We start from the raw sequence: 27,644 nt of genomic DNA on the forward strand, positions 1-27,644 counted from the left end.
GCAAATGACCAAATACCACCCAATATGGGTATTTCCGGGACCATAATGATGCACTGGAGCCACAAATCGACTTTAGACAACATTTTGAATTGTAAGATGGAAACTTCTGGTGTCTGGAAAACAGCCGGAAATGACCAAATACCATTCAATATGAATGTTTTCGGAACCAGAATTACGCCCAGATGACAGAAATTGATTTCACAGGCAATTTTTAAGTCCAAAATGACGACTTTCGGCTTCCGAAAAACAGTCCAAAGTAACCAAATATCATCCAATATGGGTTTTTCTTTAATAAGTATCCTAAATACCATTTTGAAATCCAAGATGGCGACTACCGGTTTGTGAAAAACAGCCTAAAATAAACAAATGCTATCCAATATGAGTATCTCTGGAACCAGAATGATGCAAGGAGCTAACAATTGACCTCAGGCACCATTTTGAATTGCTAAATGGCAACTTATAGGCAACAGTCGCAAATGACTGAATAATACTCAATATGGATATTTCCGTAAACGTGATGATGCATAGAAACCAAACATTGACCCTGGACAATAGTTTGAATTTGAAGACGACCACTTTTAGTTTCTGGAAAACAACCAAAAATACCTCCCCATATGGGTATTTCCGGTGTCAGATTGATGCCAGAAAGTCTGCTGATAATGACAGAATACCACCCAATATGAATATATTCAGAATTAAGGCGATGTACAGAAGCCAAAAGACGAGGATGTTGTCATTTCGATAAAACCAATCATTTCAAACGATTTGTTATTTGACTTTGATCAAGTTTGTTATTTGTAAGTTTGAGAGATGACTAGTTCGTATGACACTAGTTATGTTCAAATAAGTCATGTAATCTTTGAAATAATAGACTTTCGTTGTTTTATTAACAATTTAATACATAACGGTTGCTTAAGTTGAATCATAATCAAATGAAACGGGAACGTATAGGGCAGCCAAACTTTGGAACCACGTGTTCAATCATAATTAATCAGTTAACCCTTAACTAGCCCGCTCATCTGATATCAATATTGATCAAATCGGTTGTGTAGTTTCTGAAATAATGAAGTTTCGTGATTTTCACATCTCGGTACTTTACAGACGAAGTTACAGTCCGGTACAGTAAAATTCAATAGGGTGTTACGAGGCTGCTTGACTTATTAGTTGACACTAATTTTGTAGAAATCGGGTCAGCCATCACTGAGAAAAGTGAGTGAGTTCAAGTAGTCTTCGGAATATTTTCCTTTTCATAGCTGGATTTCACATTTTTAAACATAACAGGAAAAGTAATCGTCTGATTGTAAAACAAATCAATGGGGTCTTATGGGGCAACTAGACCTTCCATTTGACATTGATTTTATGAAAATCAGTTCAGCCATCTCTGAGAAACATGAGTGAGATTAAACAGGCTTCAGAACACGTTTCTTGTTATAACTTTTGAACCACAAGTTCAATCTTTATGAAATTCCAAAGGTAAGGGTATTTCAGGTATCCCGTTCATTCTAAATCAATTTTGTTCAAATAGGTTGTGTAGTTTTCGAGATAATGATGTTTCATGATTTTTACATTTTGAACCATAACCTCTAAACTAAAAATCCGATTACAATGAAATTCAATAGGGTCTTAAATGTCGATTTTGCCCCAATTTCCCTACAATACAAAAATAGGTTTATCTGCTGACATTTTACGTAGATCAGACACCTACCATTCGATTTCTGAGACTTTTTTACTCAAAATAAGATATAACTTGACTACCACTTTAAGATATGAGCGAGCTACCATTAATGCTCAGAAATAATCGATATTATTTTGCTTTGTGAAATATACTAAAACTATGCCGAACCCGGTTTCGTAAAATCACCGTTTTGAGCTCAGTTTTTGTCCGATTTGAGATCTGTTTTTTTGGGTAAAAAGAAGGTTTTCATGGGTAAAAAGATGCTAATATGTGAACAAACTCTTAGAATTTTGATATTTGGTCTTAAAACAAAACGGCGTCGAAAAAACATCAAAAATTACCGGTTTCTCAAAAATTCAAAATGGCGCCATTGTTGCCCCTTAAGTTGAAATATGTTCAAACTCGGGGAGATTTAGTTTTGCATAAAAATACACAAAAAAATTATATATAGAAGCCAAGGCAGAAAAAATAGTCAATTTTTGTTGCACTGTGTAATGCTCCGGTTTTGATTGTAATTCGTTTTCTGGGCCCAACAAATATCGATCCGCAAACTGATTTTGCATTTTGTTGCAATAATTATAGCGCACCCTGTATTTTAGTCTTTAGAATGAGCACTATCATATTCAATTAAAGTTCAAACGTTTTGGGTTTTCTACGTTATTTTCTTTACTCAATCTAGTTTTTTTCGCAGTTTTATACAACTTTGGAACGTATCCCCGCGTAAAAAAACTGGCTGTACATTAGTTTTTCCACAAGAATATCATTGAAAGTACAAAGGAACATTACCAAAGAGGTCAAAACGAAAAAGAAGAAGCCTCATCTTCTCCAGCGAATTGCAGATTTCCGTTCGTTAGCTGTTACCTGGAAAACTAGTCAAGCACGAAATATACTAGCTCGAAGTACATTGCTTCATTTCTCCTGCCAAGTGAATATTACAGTCAGCCCTTCTAAGGGACACTGAAAAAGTTCATGAAGCTGAATTTTCTTACTTTGAAAATTACTCCAAGTAAAACAAAACTGGCGTTAAAAATTTCTCAAACTAAAATATTTTTCCCTGAATGCTATTATATGCTATTATATCGAGCTAGTATGAGCTAGGTGTGTACATTAAAATTTGTTTTTTTTGTTGTGGTTGAGTCATTTAGTTTAGAGTAAACCGCCAGATTGTAAAGAACAATAAAACGAAAAACCATGCCGCATCATATGCAAATGACAGTTTACAATTAACAGACTTACGGGTTGCCACTATAGTGACATCACCAATGGCGCTTCTTAGCACCCCGAAATCATTTATTTGAAGTAGTTAATGTTACCTTATGCCAACACAGGAAACTTTGAGGAAAAATTGCGTTTTCATAACATTAACATAACATTTCATCAGCATGTGTCATCGGTGCTTGGTTCGCAGCATTGCGGATGGATTGGTTGAATAATAATTAAATTGGCTATAAATTTTAACCGCTTTACTATGGAAAACCGTTTCAAAAGTGATTTCATAAACTAAAGTAATTATCTCTCTATCCAACAAGATATCAATGACCAATATCCGTTCACTCAATTTTCGATTTTTTGGCATGCCACTCTACTGAGGTAGGCTAGAGGAGAGACCTATTTTTTTTGTAAGATTTGGCCCACCCTGAACATTTTTTTTTATTATTTGTGTGCAAAGACCTACCCTCTTCGCGCGTATGTACGTACATCCAATGGTCTCAGCCGAGAAAGGGTCAAGAAATGTCGCTGAAATAGCTAGCACATCTTTATCCTTACACCCATTAAGCGATCAACGGTCCTCAAGGCCGAAAGGAGAATGGGGCCGCAACCAAAAGTGACAGTGTTGCCCGAACAGTTCGATGCTACTACTATTGGTATTTTAACTGTAATTTCTCGAAATTTATTAGTTTGCGAAATATAAATATCGATCTCCAAAAAAGTTATAAATATTTTGCTAAACTGTAGAATAGATGGATAACAATATTTTGTAACTTTTAATTAACAAAATCACGCATATGCTTAGGTTTTATAATCCAGAGTCTAGTTGAGAGTCCAATTTTTGAAGTACGGCATCAGAATATTAGATTTCTCTCTCCACCAGAATTTTTTCGTGCAACTCGAAAAAAACTTCAAAGCATCAATATCATTGAAAATAATGTTATAAAGACTACTGGGGAAACCTTCTTACTGATGGTGACGGTATGTCTGGTGAGTCAAATAATCAACTAGATAAGTTTTAGCCACTAATAGATTTAACAAGAGTTGTTCCTGAAAAACAAGTTTTACAACACAAAAGAGCACCTCAGCACGAGGATCGTTGAGAGCAGTGTGTTGCAATTTCTTCGTCCCCCTCGAAATCACGCAGAGTGCATGACGTAAGGTCGAGTAAGACATGACAACAGAATTGCCAGCACATACACGATTACTCTGCCGACGTTGTATACCTGAAAAAGCGCCTTCTTGTTTACATAATCCAAAAATAATTATAGTACTTAACTCAGATTGCATCTCAGCGGTTGTAAATCAATAACCTATCCCAGTGAGTAAATAGGTCCATCTAGCTTAATGGTCGCTAGCGGATGCTACTGTTGGTTAGAATGTTCCCATTATCAAATGATAGAAGAAACATTTTTCGCGAGTCACGATCAGCTGGATTTAATCTGTGCAAGTGTGCGCTATTGTTTGCGGAAATCTACCCCCGAGTATGATGAGTTTGGGTTTGCGTCTGGATTGATTTACACACCTCACAAAAAGTGGGCGCTAACACCTCCGTCTGGCGAATTTACAACAAAATCCGACGACAAAGCAGACGATTTTTCTTTCTTAACACCGCAAGAATGTTGTGAAGTTCTACACGTTGTTAGGAGAAACTGACCGCGACCGCTTGTACCAACGTTAGTTGAAATGTGTTCGAATCAGGGCTTCACGAGAAGTTCGCTAAGTCAGGTGCTATCCGCGTGCGTTAGTAAGTAGACTTTGTGTTTGGGTAGTTCTGAGTTTATAACTAATTGATGGTTGTTAAAAATGTGAAGTGAAACTTATACAAACAAGTTCTAATCAAAGAAATCTTCCTGCTACAGTCAACCTCGTCAATTTCGGCCATGGTGCGGCTCTCGGTTGGGTTTCACCATTTCTCCCACTGCTACAGTCGGATGAATCACCACTTGAGACGGGTCCCGTGACGGTTGCCGAAGGCTCCTGGATTGGATCGATTCTGTGCCTGGGTGGATTTTTCGGAGCTCTTATTTATGGGTACCTGGCGGAAAAGATTGGTGTGAAGAAAAGCATTCTATTCCTGGCAGCTCCCAACATTGTGAGCAATATAAAATCTCTTATATACACGAAGAGCATGTTTTAAATTATTTGAATGTCTGCAGTGCTTCTGGATCACGGTGTACTTCGCGACTTCCGTCTATCAGTTATACGCGGCTCGACTTGTGGCAGGTGTCACTGGAGGAGGAATTATAGTTACCTTCCCATTATACATAGCCGACATTTCTGATAGCAAGTACGTATTTTCTACCCGACGTCGAATCACAAAATAACACTAAGCCGTTCAATGGCAGAATCCGCGGAGCGCTAGGATCCTTACTGGCGATGTCTGGAAATTCTGGCATCCTCCTGATGTATATTGTTGGAGATTTGCTCTCGTATCGCACGGTACCGCTCGTTATGATGTGCATCCCAGTTTCGTTCATAATACTGATGAGCTTCATTCCGGAAACTCCGCAATCGCTGTTAAAACGCAGAAATTTACGGGGAGCAGAACGCTCTCTAATGTTCTACCGAGGAGTTCGACCAAGTGAAAAGCTATCAGCGGAGTTTACCCGGGAGTTCGAACAACTGCAACATTTTATACTGGAGAGTAAAGTTAAAGCGAACAAGTTGACCTTTTCGGACTTTAGTAAGATCGAATTAGATTTCAATTCGAAACTTTGAATGGATTTATTATATGTACCATCCACAGCAACGGTAGCGGCACGAAATGGAATTTTTATCGGTATCTTTCTTATGTTCCTGAATCAGTTTTGCGGTGTGTTCGCTATCCTAACGTATGCCGTGTCAATTTTTGCCGAGTCCGGATCAACGATCAATCCAGGAGCATCTGCTATAATTATGGGCGCCATCCAAATTATTGGCACCGTTGCCTCATTCATACTGGTGGATGTAGCCGGAAGAAAGATACTGTTGATGGTTTCCACATTCGGCACCGGACTCGGTCTGTCCTGTCTGGGTACATACTCGTGGTTGAGGTCCCAAGGGGTGGACATGGAAGGCTTCAATTGGATCCCGATCGGCAGTCTTTCGGTGACTGTTTTTCTGTTTTGTATTGGTCTGTGTAATATACCGTTTTTCGTGCTACCGGAGATTTTGCCTGCTAAAGTAAGTTTTTGTGTTTTGGAGAATGAAATTACACAAATAACGAAAAATTTCTCTAAATTTAAAGATTTGCAACGCGGGGAATACCATCAGCATGATATCAATCACAATTTTTGCATTCATAACGTTGAAGGTTTGGGAGCTAATTTCAGAAATGGTTTTGAACAACAATTTATTCATTTTATTCTAGATTCTACCGATTTTGATTGAAGTTATCTCTCTGTATGGGGCTGTTGCAATATTTGCCAGTACATGCTTTCTGGGCCTTATCGTCATTGCCCTCTTCATACCTGAAACAAAAGGAAAGAATCTCATCGTACCTGAAACAGTTTGAAATTTGGCAAGGAAAGCTGTGAGTAAATGCTGAACTCTTTTATAAGCAAAATCAATTTAATTTCGTATTGATACAGGGTACATCTGGCTAGGTTTTACACTTTTTCCTAATTTATTGAAATAAACTATATTTTTGTACAATTCATGTTTTTTTAATATACACATAACATTCATATTTACATTTTTATGGGCTTACAGATTGTTTGAATCGTATTCAAATTTGAAACCACTGCACCGACAAAACGATAAACTTCTTTTTCTGCTTTTCTTCTTGCGGCAACAGATCCAGACAGACGAAATCCAGAATACATCACCATGTCACTCGGTATTGGGCTGCTATCCTCCAGTCGCCTCTAACACCAATTACTACGAGGCCTTAGCAGGTTACGCAATCCGTAGAAAGTCCTGTATGCAGCCGCTATCCGCCTCTTTATTTCACGGCTAAAGCGGACATTACACGAAGCAAATATTTGCCCAAAATGACGGTCAATATTTGTTTGTCCGTGTAATATCAAAGTATTTGCCTAAATTATTTGTTGAAAAATATTTGCCATCGTATTTGTTGAACAAAAAATTGAGCAAATATTTGATTCGTCTAATGTCGTTCTTTGCTAGTGAGATCACAACAGAGCGAACATTTGCTTGTATTTTTTCTTCGTTTATACTGAAATTTGGTATGAGCAAACTACAGCAAATGGATTTGAATGTGTCACTTCACCTAGATTGTTTTGATTCTATTTGGTGAGAGTAGTCCTTGTAGTTATCAGTACAGGTGAAACTGATATAATTTTACTCAAATAAAGGTTTCACGAATCGTTAAAAAATAAACCGAATTTACAAGTTTATTTAATAATTATTTAATTTCTTCTTTTCTAAAATGCGACTTGACATAAATATTTTAATTAAACTCGAAGTGAAAGGTTTCTTTCTTCCCCAGCAACAATACGGATTATGGCACGCGCAATTATATAGTTCTCCGATGAGAATCGTCGAATAATGGAGAAACCTTCATGTTCAATAGCTGAAATCCCCATACAAAATGCTGCGTTTTAATCAATGAAGTTACAAACTCCAAACGGTGTGGAAATTAACTGTTCATATGCGAGAAGTTTTGATTTAATAGTGGTACTTTATCAGTTAACCGTAGCATTTTCGTTTCATACAGAAAGTTTGACCCAATCTCGCACGCACGCATTCAAACAGCCTTCTGATTTTCGTCATTTTCCATAGCAAATTGGAAAGCATGACAAAAACACTTACTTTTATTTGCGATGGGCAATTGTCACTCGGAACAAAATATATTATATTGCAACGGTAGCCTTTGTGAACCAAAACTAAGAAATCATATTATCTAGTGGCAGATGATATGTTGTTGGGCAATAGAAACTAGATTAGTTATATTTTCTACGATGTTTATTTTCTGGAAATAATTTGCATCGTGTAATAGCACAGCAAATATATTTGCAAAAAAATGAGCGAAGAGACTTTGATGTCATTCAAGCAAACAGAGTTCTGAACAAATAATTGTTATAGTGTAATAGCGTTACAAATATATTTACCCGGAGAAAAATTTTGCGCAAATAAATTACATACCAAATATTGCAAATATTTGCCTCGTCTAATGTCTGCTTAACCCCATCGTCGCACTTCAATAATGTATCCAGGTAAATAAACTCGTCGACTAGTTTAAATGATTTCCCATCTATCACCACCGCAGCACCAACATCCGATGAGCTAGCACGCTCTCTACTAGCCACCATGTACTTCATGATAGTCCACATCTCTACACGCCAGCCCACCGTATAGCACCTTCCAATGTGATGTTGAACAATAAGTTAGACAGACAGCCCGTCACCCTGCTTCAAATCTAACGCCACCGACTACCCTGACGCTTGATGTGGAGCCATCGAGGGTGACAGGAATCAGTCTACTAAGTTTGGTTGGAAAACTATGTTCGTACATAATTTGCTATAACTCATTTTTCTTAACTGAATCGTACGCTGCCCTAAAGTCTGTGAACAGATAATGAGTCTGCAAGTTGAAATTTGTCGCGAGGTGTACATTTAGTCTGAAGTGGAGCGTCACCATCGGAAACACCACCGGGCTAACAAAGGTTTTCTGCAAGGGCCTCAATCTGTGAAACAGGATACAGGATAGAATATTATACACGTTATTGAAAACAAATTATGCCCCGATAGCTAATGCAATTCAAGCGGTGACCTTTTTGGTGGATCGGGAAAATGATACCCTCCAACCGGTCCGTTGATCGTTTTCATCAGACGACACTCTAAGCATGATACGATGGATGGCAGCTATTCGCTCCCGACTTTGAAAAGATTGAAGGGAATGCCGTCTTTCCCAGCTGCTTTTTTACTCCGTCCTTGGATGGTAGATCCACAGCTTGTCCATCAATATCAATATCACAAAGAAATTCAACAAAATCTATTGTCGTCATCTTTTAAAATAATTTTAGGAACTGAAAGTAGCTGGGACGAAAGCGTAAGAAGCGAAGAAGTATTTGGAAACAATTACAATGTATTCCGGCACGATCGGAATTTGTCTACCAGTCAAAAAAAATCAGGCGGTGGAGTCCTCATTGCCATTAATGTAGACTTTACTTCTGAAGAAATAATATCCGACAAATATAAAGAATTTGAACACGTATGGGCCAAAGCATTTATTGCTGGCGAAGAACATATCTTCTGTTCTGTGTACTTTCCACCGGAACATGCTCATAAACATTCGTATGAATTATTTTTCAAAACTCTAGAATCTATTATGTCTAACATGAAACCAGAAGTAAAACTGCATGTCTATGGCGACTTCAACCAACGTAATGCAGACTTTATTGTAGACATTGAAAATGAATCTATCTTACTCCCAGTCGTAGGCGAAAACGAAACACTGCAGTATCTTTTTGGCAAATCCTCAGAACTCGGTCTATATCAAATCAATCATGTCAAAAACAAACAAAATGCTTATTTAGACCTATTATTCACAAACTGCACTGAAGACTTCTGTGTAGATGCATCATTGACTCCCATCTGGAAAAATGAAGCATTCCACACAGCAATTGAATATTCAATAGTAATGAATAACACTTCGTACCCCAGCGACTGCGAGTACGAGGATGTACCGGAATACCACAAAACTGACTTCGAACAAGTCAAACGTAGACTTCGCATAATAAATTGGCGTAGTATAATTTGTAAAGAAGGAAATGTCAACGTAGAAGTATCAAAATTTTATGAAATAATTAATCAAATTATATCAGAAAATGTACCTCTAAAGAAAAGAAGACGAACGAACACCAACAAATATCCAGTGTGGTTTAATCCACAATTGAAGAACCTAAAAAATAGAAAACAAAAAGCACATAAAATATACAAAAAAGACAGCAATAGCGAAAATCTTCAAAATTACCAAGAAATTTGCTGTCAACTTGACGCAGCCATTAAAATTGCACATGAAGAACATAATCGTAAAATCGAATATCAAATCAAGTCTTGCCCTAAGAACTTCTTTAATTACGTAAAAACCAAATTAAAAAGTAACAACTTTCCATCACGAATGCATCTTGACAGTAATGTAGGACAAACTAGTAATGAAATATGTAGTCTTTTTGCCACTTTTTTTCAAGAAATTTACACCAAATATGAAGAAACAGATCGCGACCGCGAATACTTCTCGTATTTTCCTGAATTTTCGAATTCTTTATCTGTCAATCAAATATCTGAATTCGAAATTCAAAACGCACTTAAAAATTTAGACGCTACGAAAGGTCCTGGACCTGACAGAATAGCTCCAATTTTTCTCAAAAATTTGGCAGAAGAACTATCTACACCATTACAACACCTTTTTAACATGTCCCTGAAGAATGGAATTTTCCCAGAACTCTGGAAAACCTCATATTTAGTGCCAATTTTCAAATCTGGCGCTAAATCTGACATTCGTAATTATCGTGGAATTGCCATTATTTCATGCATTCCAAAATTATTTGAATCAATAATTAATGAAAAAATCTTTCAACAAGTAAAACACCAAATTACAACTCAACAGCACGGCTTTTACAAAGGCCGATCAACTACCACAAATCTTTTGGAATTCATAACTCTCACTCTGACTGTAATGGACAACGGTAACCACGTAGAAGCTCTTTATACGGACTTTAGCAAGGCATTTGACAGAATCGACATACCATTATTACTCTTCAAGCTCGAAAAATACGGAACTGAAACAAAATTTTTGGAATGGCTGCAGTCATACTTAACAAAACGAACACAAATAGTCCGCTTTCAAAATTCCTTTTCAAACCCAATAGAAGTAACTTCTGGGGTTCCTCAAGGTTCCCACCTGGGCCCTCTTCTTTTTATATTATACGTAAATGACATTTCCTTTCTTCTTAAGTCAATACATGTGCTTGTATATGCTGATGACATGAAGCTCTTTATAGAAATAACCAATGCAGAAGACTTCGAAATATTCCAGAACGAAATTAATGTATTCTACACTTGGTGCAACAAAAGCCTATTACAACTCAACATTAAAAAATGTAATTCAATAGCCTTTAGCAGAAAAACAGTAACACCACCAACAAACATTTTCTTAGGAAACCAACCAGTAGAAAAATGCAAAATCGTTAGGGACCTAGGCGTAATCTTAGACTCCAAACTCACATTCATAGAACATTATAATACAATTATCAACAAAGCAAATAGTATGCTGGGCTTTATAAAACGCTTCGGCCACAATTTTCAAGACCCATATACAATCAAACTATTATATATTACATACGTCCGACCAATTCTGGAATATTGTAGCATTGTATGGAATCCCTATATTGCCACACATGAAGAACGCATTGAATCTGTCCAAAAACAATTTCTTTTGTACGCGCTTCGTAAGCTAAATTGGACATCATTTCCCTTGCCATCATATGAAGCACGCTGCATGCTTATAGACATACAAGCACTTAAAGAACGCCGCGATCTTTCAATGCTTTATTTTATCAATGACATTATTTCTCAACGCGTGCAATCTACTCAATTATTATCACAACTAAATTTTTATGCACCCAGTCGTCAATTAAGAAATCGTAAAATATTTTCGGAAAATTCTCACAGAACAAACTACTCAAAAAATGGCCCAATAAATCGCATGATGCGTCACTATAACCAGCACTGCGAAAATATCGACATCACCATGGGCAGAAATCAAATAAAAAAACGACTAACTACTGGAAATAATGTATAGAATATAAGAAAGCATTGTATTATTATAACTGTAGTCTACATTTGCTTGACGAAATAAAATTACCAGTAATCCTGCTCCTTTCGACGCCACAGTCCTTCTCACCATTCAGTAACGACGCCTGGCCACCTCGGATTTATTGGTAATTAGGTTTCATTTGTTTCTGTAATGATATGGAGTTGTTTGTAATTTTATAGGTAGTAGTTACATCCTTCAATATAAGGGTAGAGTCTGTAGATTATTCAAAACATATACACTAAGGTCGCTTTTTACGCGGTTTTTTACGCGGCTTGTTTTACGCGGATTCCGGCATTTATACGTTTTTTTTACGCGGATTCCGGAATTGACGCGGTATTTTTTTCCTGCGCGGATTTCGGTTTCTTTTCACTCGAATTGCAGAATTTACGCAGTTTTTTTACGCGGATTCCGGATTTTACGCGTTTTTTACGCAGATTCCGGACTTTACGCGGTTTTTCTTTACGCGACACGTATCCCCCGCATAAAAAGCGACTTCCGTGTACATTTGAAATATATAGAGAACGGATTTCTGATCATCATGAGCTTTGTGATTTAAAAAGATCATTAATATCATATTATATTGCTAGAACACGATTATTTTCGAATTAAAGAATATTTTCTACCACTTAACCTTCAAGAAAAAATTTGGCTCACGATTTCCCGTCTTAGAACTTCTTTCAAGAATGATTACGGAAGCAAAAGTTTAGAAGGGTATTATTAAGGTTCAAAATTTGGAGTTTAGTTTAAATTTGCTTATTAGAGTTATTAGTTTCTCACTACTCATTTTGGGCCAGTTTTTCTATGCGAATAAAGGTTACCATGCTACAATGGGATGGGGTCTGTCGGATTATTTGAACATATTCAAAAGATTTTCAATACCATGGCAGTTGTTCCCGAGTTTCTCATACAATTTACTCTCACTTTGGGAATTTGCAAAAATAAAATCTCGAGAACAAAAGTCAATTTAAAAATCCTGAAAACTACAAATGAGTGCATGAATGACTAGTTTTCTTTTCGTTTTCCATGATTCTGCTTTTAAATTCTTTTTGAATGTTTCTTCACTGTGGAAGTTTAGTATAATTCTAAACTAGCTGTCCCGGCAAACTTCGTTCCGCCTATTTTTTATTTAAATGATTTCAAATGCTGTAAATTGATTTTAACTACATCCAAAGAATTAGCTTCCGACGATTTTATTGTCTTCAAATGCATAACGAATCGGACATTGGAGGCGTTCAAACTTCAAATAAAAATCGCATGAAATGATTGGTTTTATAGGATTGAACATATTCTTGCCTTTCAGCTTTCGTACATCTCCCCGATTCTAAAAATACCCATATTGGATGACATTCGAACATTTTCAGCTCCAGGAAAGGAAATCGTCAGCTTGGGTTTCAAAATGGCGCGTGAAGCAATTTCTGGCCTCTGATCATCAGTCTGATACCGGAAATATTCATATCCAGAAACCGGAAGTCGCCATCTTAGAATTCAAAATAGTGGTGCTTATTACGGGAGTCACTTCACGGTGAAATCAGAGTGAAGTGAACAAAATCCTATTACCGGTCTCACGTAAGTGAGAAAAACGTCGCAAAGTGAGATCTGCCGCGGAATCTGGGTTATTATGAGTGTCAATTCAGTGAAGTGAGAACGGAAAAAGCGACGTTTCGCGTGGAATTATTTCACGACCATTTTGAACGGTGAAATGATTCCACGAAGATGCCATAAGTCTTAAAGTTGATTGATTTGTGATCTAATGGTAAATATTGGATTTATTCTTCAGTAACGAAACGAATCAGAATTTGATCCGTGCCTTTAAGCGGTAAAATTTTCATTTTTGTGCCCGACGGAAAAAATGCAAACTAGTTCAGGAAATTTTCGTTGCCGAAAAAAACATTTTTTTTTATGCCGAATGTCTTAGAAATGCAGAACACGTCAAGATCTGGTGTTATCTAAAAAAACGGAAAAAACGACTTTCTGCGACTTAGAGATTTTTGAGCTGGGAAACAATCTCATTTCACTTGTTCTTTTCTAAATTTCACTTCACTGTCAATCTCACTCCACGGAGGTGATTTTTGTCACCTCACTTGAGGTGGAAACGGGAATAGGTCTAAAAAAGTGAAGTGAGCGTGAAAGTGAAATATATTTCACCGTGAAGTGACTCTCGTAATAAGCACCAGTATCTGAGGTTTGATTTTGTTCACTTTCGACTGTTTTCTAGCCCCTCCACATTAAGTGGTATTCGGTCATTTTCAGCTGTTTTTCTGGCATCAATCTGATTCCGAAGATGTCCTTATTGGGTGGTATTCAGTTATTTTGGTTGTTTTCCAAAAACTGAAAGTGGTCATCTTTGGATTCAAATGGTGTCCAGGGTAAATTCTTTGCTTCTATGCATCATTTCGATCACGGAAATATCCATATTGAGTAGTATTCGGTCATTTTCGGCTGTTGGTGTCTGAATGGTGTCTGAGGTCAATGTTTAGCTTCTTGCATCATTCTGGCTCCAGAGAAACTCATATTGGGCACTTTAGGCTGTTTTCAGAAACATAAGGTCGCCATCTTGGATTTAGAAATAGCATTTGGAGACAATTTGGTCATTTGGTGTTATTTGGTCATTTTCGGCTGTTTTCCACAAACCGGATGCCGCCATCTCAGAATTAAAACCGGTGTCTGTGGTCGATTTAAGCTCCGATGTATCATTCCGAATATAATCATATTGGTGGAAATTGGCTGTTTTCCAGTAACCGGAAATTGCCATAGTGTCAAACCACCATAGAAATTTGCGTTTGATTTGTGTAAGAGCCCTCCCATTTAGAAGAGGGAGGGGTGTCTAACCACCATGAAAATTTTTCGTGCTCCCAAAAACCTCAACATATAAAATTTGGTACCATTTTGTTATGTTATTTTTTTTTCGAGATGTACAGAAATTTATGCTTCAAAACCCCTCCCTTCCAAAAGAGGGAGGGGTGTAAAACTACCATGGACATATATTTGTTACCCCTAAAAACATTCCCCTGCCTAATTTGGTTCCATTTACTTGGTTAGTTTTCGAGATGTGCAGAAATTTGTATTTCATTTGTATGGGACCCCTCCCTTCCAGAAGAAGGAGGAGTCTCTTAGTAACCTTTGCCGGCCTCCAAAACCTCTATGTACAAAATTTCACGCCGATTGGTGCAGTAGTTTCAGAGCCTATATGAATTAAACAGACAGGACTGCATTTTTATATGTTTAGATAACAGTCATTAAATAAAATATAATTATTGTGAGTTTTGTAATTTTAACTCCTGCAATTAGAATTTATCGTCCTTTGAACGAAAAGCAATTAAAATACCGTGGAATGGGGTGAAATTGATCAGTGGGCTGAAATTGATCACCTGAAAATTCGTGATAAAAAATACTAATTAAAAGATATTGCTCTTACAACACTAGGCAATGTTAACGTGTAACTTTTTCATGATTCACATACCTGTCAAAGTTAATCCTTGCATTCCCGGTGCAATTTTTAATATTTTCGAAAAATTCTTCTAACTCAGTCAAAACTTAATCAAATTTGATCAAACAAGTTTCCAAATAACAAAAAAAGTATTGAATTTCTATAAAGTAATCTTAATTAAGGGTTAATTACGTTAAATTTGGAGAAGTGAGAAAAGTTTGATAAAAGCTCAGAAAATGTAATTTTCAACAATGATCATTCCATACCATTAAAGAAATACTGATGAATTCGCAGGAAACCACAAAGATTTTAATTACAGAGCCAGTTTTTGAGCTTTTGCAATAAACCGAATTGAAATCGGTCTAACGACGATCGAATAAGAGCAAATCTAGCAACAAGCAGCTGGTGAACCAAAATAAACAAATTTTAACCTGAACTATCGTTATTTTCGTTCCCAAACTAGCTGTAAATGATGTTATTCAGCACAGAAATCATCATTTATCTTTAGTATATCGAAAAAAAAGCACACTGCCAAAAAAATGTATGGATTTCAATGGTGATCAATTTCACCCCAATTCACCTCATGGTACCTTATATAATAATCGAATTTATTTCATGAAGTAGAAGAAATAAATTTCACCAATAGCTATAGAGGTTTACTGGAGCACATACCAGTACTTGTTTTAAAATTATACTATTTCGGGAAAAATGTACATGAAGCTAGTTAATTGGAAATTGTTATAAAAATTGATCAATTTCACCCCGTTCCATGGTACAATGTTTTTTTTTTTCGATTGCACTTTACAATTTCATAACTCTTACTTAAACCGTTCATCCTAAAATCAAAGTTGACATATATTTTTTATAAAATACAACAATGATAGAGTGATTTAAAAAAGCAAAACTATTTTACCTTCAGGTCTACATACAGAAGAGGTAACACTGATATAAATTTTTATTCGTTTTATTACACGAAAAAAAACATCCAAAATTATAATGATGGAATCTCATTTCCTTTGCACTAAATCACAAACGATTTATCTACAAATATGTTTCAAATATTTAAATATATATATATAACAGATATATTTTTAAACATCGTTTTATACCCTTCAGTAAACGTTCGTTCTAGCTTTGCCGGCAGTCTTGTCCTCGTCGACAATCAAATTTTTCCCCTTAGTCTCGGGCACCAGAAGCACAATTATCAGCGCGGCAAAAGCACAAACGCCGCTGGAAATCCACACCGTGCCGTGAATTTGTACGTTTTCCAGCAGAATCGGAAAGGCCTTCACCATGATGAATGCAAAGAAGCACAACAATACCATACTGATGGTACTGCCAATACTGCGAAGTTGTATAGGAATTCAATGAAAAAATAGTTCATCTCGGTGCCAGAACGTTGCACTTTCCTACCTTGGGAGGTAAAATTTCGGGCAGCAGAAAAAACGGCACATTGGTGATGCCGAGTGCGGCTGTATAAATAGTTAGGCACAGGCAAAGAGCTGGCACCCAGGAGTATTCTGCCATGATAACATCGTTCGGATCGGAGAAGAACGAATGTAGACCAAGGATGCCCAGGCTCACCCCAACGCCAACAGTTGAAATCAACAGAAAGATCTGAAATTGTTTCAAAAGGTGTAAATTTCTGATAAATTGCCAATTAAATATGTACATACCTTGCGGCCAGCTATGTCGATGATTGCGAACGATGTTAGATTCCCGCCGATGTTGATTAAAGCCAGCATAATTAGTACGTACTTGGGCTCAACGGACGTGCCGGAGTACAGCAGGATGGTTCCTGCATAGGTCAGTATGGCAAATATTCCACTAAACTGATTCAGGGCCATAACGAAAATGCCGATGGATAGTCCCCGGATAGCAGCCGGTGTTTCTGGTGAAGACATCGAAGCAAATTTCGGTTAACTTTGGTCTGTGTGTTTTCCGGTCGGCTGGGTGCACTTACTGAAATCAGCTAACGTCAGCCCTTCCTTGCTGCTTTCGGCTGCCGTAAACGCTTTCAAGCTCTCGAACTCGTACTCAAAGGCTAGCGTTTTGTGATCGGCATCCGGGACGTTCCGGTAGAACATCAGCGACTGTTCTGCTTCGGCAATTTTACCCTTCCGCAGAAGACAATAGGGGGTCTCAGGGAGTAAGGAAACTAGCACGAGGAAGGCCACCGGAAAGGATAGCATAACTTTTGGTATGGTGTAGTAGGACAGGTAATTCCCGAGTGTGTACGATGCTAGTATACCGAAGTTTATGTGCAGAATCGTTAACGAACCGAGCGTTCCCCGGATCCTGCGGAAAAATGCGACACACGTGTCACCAGAGGTAAACAGGCAGTTAACGTAGGACGATAAATTGACGGAAGGAATGGGCTAATAGAGTGGCTTGCAAACAGTTTAAAGTTAAAAACTAAGGTGATGTATTATGAGTCGTCCCATTTGAATTGAATTTTAACTATTGATGTCACCCTGTAAAATTTGATTTTATCGAGCCAGTCTCTTTCTAATTTACAGAAAAAAAAATTTATGACATATTTGATGTTTGTGAATTAAAAAATATTCTTTTTGGTTCTGGTTCTGAACATTGAAATCGAATAGCTTAAATAATCACATATCTTTTACGATTGAGTTTTTTTTAAGATGAATGCCAAATAAAAAGATGGTTGAAAAAAGATTTTCTATGTTCATAGAGGTGTATGTGCAAAGCCATGACCGCAAGTTTCATGTTAAATTTCATAGGGCTGTTCGGTACAATAAATGCATTAGAACTTTCGAGAGTGATCTTAAATGATAAGTTCGAAATAAACTTCTCCTTTTCAATAATTCTGTGAATTATAGACCTCAATATTACTATAGACTATTTAGTATCAATATGTTTATGTTAATAACTTTTATCTAACATTAAAAAAAACTCTGAAAATAATAAGTTGGCCTTGAAAAGATTCAAAAAGGCATTTTGGATCGATTTGCGGCTACCGCGCATCTTCTTGAAGACGGGAATTTCCACATTTGGTGGTATTCGGCAATCGCCATCTTGTTTTTCAAAATGACATGGAGATAATTTCTAGCCTCTGGGTGTCATCTCGATCATTTCAAGCTATTTTCCGGGAAGAAATGGTGAAACATGTGTTTCATTTGTGTTGGACCCTCCCCGCTTTTAAAAGAAAAGAGGAATGTCAAATCAGCGTAAAACATTTCATGTTCCCTAAAATCCTTAAACTCCAAAAACTTCTATTTGCGATATTTCCTTCGAGTTGCTTGATTATTTCTTGTGTAATACACAAATTCGTGTTTCAAATGTATGATACTCCTCCCTTCCAGAGAGGGCAGGGGTCTTAAACCAGGATAATAACCTTCCACGGCCCAAAAAATCGCTACATACCAATTCTTACGCCGAATTCCGATCTTGAATTTGCTCCTGACATACGAATAACGTTGCATTTTTATTATATAGATAGGCACATTATTAAATATAGGTATATTTAGGTGCTTGGACCCAATGCGTATTATACCTTCATTTTCTAACTTTCCCAACTCACAATAATCATCAGCAGATTTTTAACGTTTCATCATTTTGTTGCCGAGTACTACCAGGTTTTCCAAAAAACAAACACTCAGAAGCATCAAAATTTCGCGGTGCGCCAATTGAAAAAGATTTCGTTCTTACCTCGCACTTACATAAAATTCCGTATTCAACTGTTAGAATGTAAGTAAAACCAAGTTAACAGTGCGATTCTATAAAAAAAATGTCAACAATTTGAAATGACCATTTTTAATCTGGTTGAAACTTTGCACAATTGTTCCTATGTGCTGCAGATTTCATTTTGTCATTTTATTCTTTCAGTAGTTTTTTTTGACCACGGCTCTTTTTAAGAAGATTTCACTGGTAAGCACAGGTTTCGCCCTTCTTTTACAGGAGTCTCTTCATGGTTAAATATATTTCGCTCGAAAGCTCACTTCGTTTTTTGAGACCTATTCCTGATTTCATCTAAAGCAAGGTAACAAAATTAGTTCCGTTAAGTGAGATTGACAGAGAAGTGAAATGAGGGAGTTTCCCAACTCAAAAATTTCTACGTCCCAGAAAGTCGAAAAAGTGATACTTCGACTGCTTTGAACTACTACTTTCCTTAGTTGGATTGGACTGAAATTTTCTATGAGGACATTTTGAAGTAGAATACTTCTCTCAGGAAGTTCGGCTACATAGGGATGTGAAATGAAAATCTAAAACCTAAAAAAGTGAAAAATATGTCCAATTTCAAATGCTAATAAATCGGTTTGTATTCGATGGATTTCCTTCGTTCTTGCAGCAATAGATTGTAAAATCTTCTAAGATTCTTCCTAAAAGAAGATAATTGTAATTTTATTATTCACACTATTGGACTATTAAAAATAGTAAAGCCTTGTCAAAATGAAAAATTCGACCTCTGATTGGTCGTTATATGATTGCTTCCCAAGTACGGTCGACAGAATCATATACCTTGCAATTTTAAACATGCTATTTGGCCTATATAAGAGCTTGTTTCAGCCGCGTAGCAATGGATAGCGCACTAGTTGCAGCGGATCTCGACATCGATAGCGGCTGATGCAGTGAGGCACTTTAGTGAAATGCAGTCTCTGTGCGATAGTGGGCACTATTGAATGCATTCAATGGAAAGTTGACTCATTTTGACAACACGTGAGCCGTCTAGATTAGAGTGTTATATCAGCATTTCACAGTTTACTTTATCACAACGAATATTTTATTCGCACTGTCAGTGATAACGCAAAGATGTAATCGGCATCTTATCCGATACTAAATTGAACAACAAATTGTCCTTTTCAGGATGAAATAAAAACCTGATGATTAAAGCGTTAATGTTTTCTCTTGAGTTAATTTGCATTTTTAAATTTATAAAAGTTATAAATTTTACTTTATTTCCGTGTCTCAGAACGTACTGAATTATCTTTTCCTTCAGTCATGAGCACGACATCCGAAAAACATTTCATCTCAAAATTTAAAAATTGTCAAGCCATGACAAGTAACTTACTATATTATTGAAAATGGTCAATCCTTGTTGAAGCGCAAAATTCGATTGATCTGATTAGCCAACGTTTGTTTACTAGAAAAAATGACTGACACGCAAGCAGCCGAGTTATCTTTCTTGTAAAAGTATTCTACTTCAACCTTGCGGTCATGGCTTTGCACACAACCCTCTTGTTATTTTTCGAGAAGACGATAATTTTGAGTCCTACCGTTAAACAAAATTCGGAAGTTAATTTTTTTCCATACATCCGATTGGTTCCAGATCAAAATTGCATCCCACACAGTCGATTTAAAAAAAAAAAGTTTTTTTTTTTCAGATAACACCACTCGGCATTTTATGCATTTCATAAACTACTAGAAAAAGGAGAGAGAAAAAAGTAATAGAGCAAGAACAGAGGTAGAAAGAGAAGAGCGAGAGAAAAATAGAAAGAGTGTGGAAGAAAAGGGTATCAATGGAAAGAGAGAGGAGGCAAAGGCAAAAATGAGAGAAAAAGTAAGAGGGAGCTAGGAAGTCACGGTATTCTGTTTGGGAGGCTTAGAAATGTCTACGAAATTTATTTTCCTTTTAAAAAATGGTGCGAATTCGAACTAATTTTTATGAAACAAATAAACAATAGAGTAGTGAGGGGCAAAAGTACGCAATTTATTGTTTTTGCAACAGAACTATTTCAAACAATTATCATAAAATTCGGTTTTGTTTCCAAGCGGAACATGAAACTTTCGCCTTCAAAATGTATTACCAGAGTTTTTTGAATTTTGTTTGTAGCATGAGAATTTCACTTTTTAGAAAAAATACTAAGATTCGAACTTTTACCCAGCATGCGGGGCAAGAGTACGCAGTTTACGAGGCAAAAGTTCGCACTGTAAGAACAGTGTATTTGTTACACTATGCTTAAAAAAGTTAATTGTTTTTCGCTAGTTTTGCACTGATTCTTTTTAGCTGCGTTAGAACGGTGCCCCGAAATAAAATTCTTACTTCCAGAAATTCGGTTTGCTGGAAATATGTTTGGGTGTTTTGGTCATATATCACAAAAATTGACCTTCCAGAAGAGATTCCACTAGCCACTGGCTTCTAGAGGCCATAAAAACAAATTGATTAAATTTATTTTCGGAACCGGGGTGATACACAGAGACCCGAACACGACTCCAGATGCCATATTAAATCCCAAAAAAGCGACTTCCAGTTTCCGAAAAAAACCAAAAATGGTTGAATACAACCCAATACTCATATATTTCGGAATCGAATTGATGAATTGAATTTCAGACGTTATTTTTGAATTAATGATGGAGACTTCCGGTCTGCGGCAAACTGACCAAAAACCACCTCATATGAGTTATTTCGGAATCGAAATGATGCCAAGAGACCTTAAAACGATTTCAGACGCCATCTTGAACTCCTAGATCCAACAACCCAAAATGGTCGAATACCAATATAAGTATATCAGTGATCGGGATGATGCGCAGACACCCGAAATAAACTCCAAACGCGATTTTTAAATTCAAGTTGGTGACTTCCGGTTTCTGTGAAACATCCAAAATTGATAAAATACCATAGCATATGAGTATGAAGTCACCACCTAGAATTTGAAAATGGCGTCTGAAGTCGATTTCCGGTATCGGGGCGTCATTTGATTTTAAGATATACACATATTGGGGGGTACTTGACCATTCTGGGTTGTTTCCTAGAAACCGGAAGTCGACACCTTGGGATCCAAAATGGGGTCATTTAATGGTCTCAGAGCATCATCCCGATTCCGAAAATACTCATATTACCTAGTATTTGATCACATTTTGTTGTTTTCCAGAAACCGGAAGTCGTCTTTTGGAATCAAAAATAGTGTCTGGGGTCGTTAACGAGTCTCTGGACATCATATCGATTGCGAAATTACAAATATTGGAGGGTATTCGACCATCTTAGGTTGCTTTCTGGAAATCGGAAGTCGCTATCTTGAAATTGAAAATGGCATCTGGGCCATTTTCTGATCTGTGGACATCATCCCAGTGGCGAAAATATATATTGGATGGTATTTGGCCTTGTATTTTTCATTGTTTCTTTGGCTTCTAGAAGCCCCTATCTATTCCAGAAGGACCATTTTGAAAGCAGGTTTTGTTGATAACCATTAAAATGGTTGTAAGATTCCATTTAAAAAATCATGAAACCATAATATTCCGCAGTTTCGGAGCACATCCGCATATTACTAGTTATTTATGAGTAACTTCTGTACAAAATCATCGTTATTAAACACATTTTTTCATTACAGTTAATGGCACTTATTGCGTTCTTTTGTCCCGCGGTTTATGCGTACTTTTGCCCCACAATGAGTTATCCAACTGGTTGGAGTTTTATGACAAACATCAAAATGTTTCCATGTGCTTGCATGTGCGATTAACTAACGTTATAATACTGCAAATTCATACATTAATGCCAGTTTATTTTGCTCGTATGCTTCGAAAAGGCCGATGCATACTTTTGCCCCTCACTACTCTAAATAAATAAATTATTATAACATAACATAATCAGATAGCTCAGTAAGATTGAAAAATAGATACCTAGTGCCATCAGCAAAGCTTTGTTTTATGTTATTTTGGAAAACTTTGCCCGAGACGGTGGTCAAAAATATTGATTTTTCAAGAAAATACTTTTTGTTATCTCCCTTGTAGAGTAATTCATCATAATCTATTAAGCCTTTTAAGTGTCTTTTTTACTCTATTCAGTGTCTTTTATTACTCAAAAACTTCACTGAAGACAACATTGCTCTAAAATATAAGGTTCACGAGAAAATGACTTTCGACCAGTTTCTTGCCTCTCTGAACCACAGTGAGCAGCAAAGACCTTGGTAAATTTGGACAGGTGACGAACATTCCTTTCTACATACCTACCTCTGTAAGAGTAGATTTTCTACTCGTTCGGAAATCAAGACCAAGACATTAAACAAAGTAGTTCTTCTAAACGATATGTGACCAACAAACATAGCTTCGTATTGTGAAACTTGTATTTGGAATTTTTTGTACTTAGCAAAGAGGATCGCAAAATTATGCTTGACTTTTATTTCAACATGCCAATAAATTCGTAATACACTCATCATAATTTAAAATTAATTAGGAACTACTGAATGCAGTGACTATTTCTCAGAAACAAAATACATCGTAATCAGAATCAGTCTCTTCAGAATGTAAATAACAGTAAACAGCACCAAATTGATATACTCAATTAAGGTAAAGTAGAAAAAAAGAAAAACAATAAACAGAAAAAATAGAAAGAAACAGTAAGAGAAAGAAACAGAGATGAAGAAAGCGAATGATTCAGTGAAATAAGCAGCAGGGCTCTGCATTTTCGAAACAAAACAATGAAACTGATCTACTCGCGCTGTCATTTCGATTCGAACAGTTTCATTTTCACTTGATTCCTTTCGGCTACGGTCAACAAATCACTTCTTTCTTACTTTCCCGTCTGTTGTTCATCGGATCGTTTTAAATAAAACTAATGAATATTTCAATCGACGGACAGAGTGACGGAGAGAGAGACTCTTTCCTTTCCTCCAGCGTCTCAATTGAAATTAGCACCGCATCGCGTCGTTTGATGGTAGTTTTCTTATACCGCAAGCCGTAATTAGAACGGCAATGGCATCCAATAAATACGTTACGCAAGTTCCGATCAATATTTCCTCCATATATATGCTTGAAGTACTCTATGGAAGCCTTCTGTCTCCGTCAGCGCTCATTGTCATTTTCAATTGAGAAACGTCATGTGAGAGTGATGGTGATAATCTCCGCTTTCAATTGAAAAGCGTTTGTTTAAATTTCAAGCCCTTCAGTAAGAGCTTACGACTGGGTGTCATGTGACTCACGAAGTGCTCGAAAATGATACAAAGCTTTTCAGTTGAAAGCGACGGGTCGAAGCGTCACTATAACCTGATAATTGTCAATTGAAAATGACTTTGTCAGGCTCTGATAGGCAGACAAAAAAAAGAGAGGGTAAGAGAAAGAAAAATAGCGACAGAGTGGAAGAGAGGGAGAGAAAGAGAGAGAGAGAAAGAGAGAGAGAAAGAGAGAGAAAAAGAGAGAGCGTTAGAAAGAGAGGGAGATATATATATATATATATATATATATATATATATATATATATATATATATATATATATATATATATATATATATATATATATATATATATATATAAATATATATATATATATATATAATATATATATATATATATATATATATATATATATATATATATATATATATATATATATATATATATATATATATATATATATATATATATATATATATATATATATATATATATATATATATATATATATATATATATATATATATATATATATATATATATATATATATATATATATATATATATATATATATATATATATATATATATATATATATATATATATATATATATATATAGAGAGAGAGAGAGAGAGAGAGAGAGAGAGAAAGAGAGAGGGTATGAGAAAGAAGAGAGCGAGGAAAGTAGGAAGTGACGAAGAGAGAGAGAGAGAAAACCCCTCCTGATTGGCTCTGATAATGCTCGAAAAGTATAAAATCAAATGTCGTCAAAACGTACTTTAGACAAAATTTAAGCTACCGATTAAAAAATCGCTCAGTATGATGAGGTTTCATTTCCGCTAAGAACATTAGTACAAAGAGGGAAGGGAAGCGGTTTGGGCAATTTTCACGGTTGTCCACCAGCAAGGGGTCTGAAATGACGATTTTCTGTTTAGATATGATTATTAGGTCTTGGTGCTCTAGAGTTACCACGAACGAGAAAGGGTTAATATTAAATCCTTAGTCTCGATTTTTTTCCAAAAGAGTTCCTGTTAAAACCGAAACACTCGATTCTTTATACACCTTTCAATTTTTTCCTGGGTTCCGCAGAATCAAAACAAAATCCTTCGGAACTATCACGAATAAGCCTTATTTGTTCTAAAACGCGTAAATGTGAACAAATGGTATGAGAAACGTCTCAACTGTTGACGCCATAAGTTAAAAGAAAGCTGTAAAAAAAATATAAACATATTTTGAGAAAAAATAGGTTCAAGAATATAAATTGATTTTACAAAAAAACGTCCATGTCAAGTCTTTTCAAACTCATGTTTTTTATATGAATAACTTATTTACCTAAAACTTCGCTCAACATTTCATTATTTGCATTATTGAAGAAAATCTTTTTCCAACAGGAACTTTTTATATCCAATAATGACCATGCGTCTCCATGGAATAACGATATCAAATTTCACATTCATTCCATGAGATGTAGGTACTTTGTCAAATTCACTAAAATAAATTACATTTTTGTGTTTTTTTTTTGTGTACGGGATTTTGCTCTCTTTGTTCTGCTGAAATCAATTAAAATGATAAGCTAAGCTTACGTTGAATTAGCATTTACAAGTAATTTCCGTTTATATTGACTAGCAATAAAATTAACCTTGTAATAATCTGCGCAAATATAGGATACCGATTACCGATTAGTAAGAATTCCAGTCAACTGTGTTTAACAATAAGCTTCAAACGATTAGTCGCGTTGAATATTTTTTTTGGTGAGACGACTTGTTGTAGAATGAATAAATTAATTCCAACAGCGAATATTGCACACATAGTCTCTTTTTGTAAACTTCATGTCCTACGTAAATGAAATTGTTGAAGAAGTAGTTTGCGAAAAGCAAAACGAACCCTAATAACAATTTTAACAGCGAATTTAGTTCGAAAATCGATATTTTTTGTAACTTAGGTACCTGCTAAAACGCTAATGTTGCTTGAATAATCTCCAAAAAACTATTTGAGTATCATCAGAACAAGTTGTTTAATGATATCAGTAAATGTGTCATGAAACGATGGACTAATCACGTGCTACACCACCCTATTAACAAATGCACTCGAATACCTGAAAAGACTGATTAAAGCTAGCGGTCACCCTAAGCGTAACTTACTTCTTGTCCGCAATGTCGGCTACAAACAGCGGCAAGATGCTGCATATTCCGCCCCCGGTGAGTCCGGACATGACCCGCGCAACATAGATGTAGTAAACGTTGTCGCCTACCCACAGCAAAGTCCACAGGATCTATTACGAAAAGGAAAAAGGAAACGAAGGCGGAAAGGGAGTGTAAATCTTTGTTGACAGCTTCGATCGGTCTGACTTGTTTAACTAAGGGTTGTTTACGGCACGTACAAGGTGTGGCACCGCGAGCAGCAGCAGACCCACTTTCTTGCCGAAATACGTGTGAATCAGGGCGAACAGGATTGTTCCCGTCATTCCACCGATGCACAGACAGGATCCGACCCAGGATGCCTGCTCCACCGAGATTGGTCCCGCCGGTAACGGCGTTGCGGATGATCGCAGCAGCGGAATAATTGGTGCCGTCCATCCGACCGTGACGCCGTACCCGATTGATATTAGGTGAACTGTGGGGGGAAGGGCACGGGATGCAGTGATTAATTGAGTTTTGTTAGCTTTGCAGCTTGTTTCCCGTGTATTTATATCCTTTACTCGCTAGCATTGCCTTGAGCTGCTTTCGATACTGTAGGTCGAAAATGCTGGTTCCGCCGTCCGACATGGCACCGAACGAGATTTGTTATTCCGTATTTTGATTGCACTTTACTTTGAAACTCAACTTAATTGTACTGCGCTACAATAATACGACAAACTGTAATAACAACTTTCGTTCGTTCGCAAACCGTTATATAACAACTCAAACGCCAAAACGTTACATCAACAGCAGAGCGAGCTGCGCATGGTGCATTTCGATGCATTCAAGTTTGCATGCAAAAACGAAACTCATGTTATTTCGGGAGCACCTGTAAACAACTCCAGTACCCGAAAAAATAATGAAACATGATGTAGAAAAAACAAATCAGTGAATGTTTTCATCTTTCCAAATGGTCCTGATTTACGTTGGCGGAAATAAATTATTTTGTTTAAATTTTGCTTGTCAGCGTGCTAAAAATTGGGAACTAGAGAGCTGTAAAATTGTACTCGCACAAATCCCGAATGTATACCAAGAATTGAATGCCAGGGATACATTGTTATTAGTTTTATCATCAGCTATGAAACAAAATGCATATATAGAGCAATTATTAGAAAAACTTATGCTAAAAGCACACACTAGAGATGGTATATTCACATAAAACGAGGTTAAATTTTACTACATCGTTTGCCCTTCCAGAGCATTTTTCCTTTTAGTGTGATTTTTTTCCCCGCACGTAAAACAAATACTTGCCAACATTAACAGCGATGAACTGCTTCCAGTAGCGTCGACACAAAAACTCCACCACCATTTTGGACTCGCAAAAATCTTTCACCACAGATTATAATACTATCATGATAAAAAAAACCCTGCCACACAACCACACTACTTTCGCCCCCTGTTCTGACAATCGCAGACTGGTTCGATTATACTCTGAAGCAACCTGTAAGGAGTCTGGCTGTTGCTGCTGCTGCTGGTGAAGCCTTCAGCTGATAACGGGGGATGTGATAAAACAGCACCGGATGCTGCCAAGATGATTAAAAGC

The 27,644-nt window shown here is 36.6% G+C and overlaps 2 protein-coding genes across 9 annotated transcripts; one reads left to right on the forward strand and one right to left on the reverse strand.

The window, feature by feature from the left end:
• Positions 1-1,828: 1,828 nt before the first annotated feature.
• On the forward strand, positions 1,829-6,795 carry LOC129730385 (facilitated trehalose transporter Tret1-like). Its single transcript, XM_055689682.1, has 8 exons — positions 1,829-4,631; positions 4,747-4,979; positions 5,044-5,174; positions 5,233-5,570; positions 5,634-6,049; positions 6,114-6,179; positions 6,237-6,398; positions 6,663-6,795. Exons 1-7 carry the CDS (start codon positions 4,571-4,573, stop codon positions 6,378-6,380), a joined length of 1,389 nt encoding a protein of 462 aa, XP_055545657.1. The 5' UTR covers positions 1,829-4,570; the 3' UTR covers positions 6,381-6,398; positions 6,663-6,795.
• Positions 6,215-27,629, reverse strand: LOC129730382 (facilitated trehalose transporter Tret1-like). 8 transcript variants are annotated; one of them, XR_008728845.1, is made up of 9 exons: positions 26,623-27,237; positions 26,305-26,537; positions 26,066-26,196; positions 17,038-17,372; positions 16,751-16,965; positions 16,488-16,691; positions 16,184-16,426; positions 15,988-16,115; positions 6,215-6,336 (listed from the first exon to the last, which is right to left on the reverse strand). XR_008728845.1 is itself a non-coding variant. In XM_055689674.1 (8 exons), exons 1-7 carry the CDS (start codon positions 26,687-26,689, stop codon positions 16,187-16,189), a joined length of 1,425 nt encoding a protein of 474 aa, XP_055545649.1. In that variant the 5' UTR covers positions 26,690-27,237; the 3' UTR covers positions 11,772-11,792; positions 16,184-16,186. The 8 variants fall into 8 exon arrangements, 5 of the variants coding, with proteins under 5 accessions (XP_055545653.1, XP_055545649.1, XP_055545650.1 ...); XR_008728847.1 differs by lacking the exons at positions 6,215-6,336; positions 15,988-16,115 and adding an exon at positions 11,772-11,792 and having other exon boundaries at positions 16,184-16,418; positions 26,623-27,235; XM_055689674.1 differs by lacking the exons at positions 6,215-6,336; positions 15,988-16,115 and adding an exon at positions 11,772-11,792.
• Between the last annotated feature and the right edge of the window lie 15 nt (positions 27,630-27,644).

This window comes from Wyeomyia smithii, chromosome 3 (genome assembly GCF_029784165.1).
Source record: "Wyeomyia smithii strain HCP4-BCI-WySm-NY-G18 chromosome 3, ASM2978416v1, whole genome shotgun sequence".
Lineage (NCBI taxonomy): Eukaryota > Metazoa > Arthropoda > Insecta > Diptera > Culicidae > Wyeomyia > Wyeomyia smithii.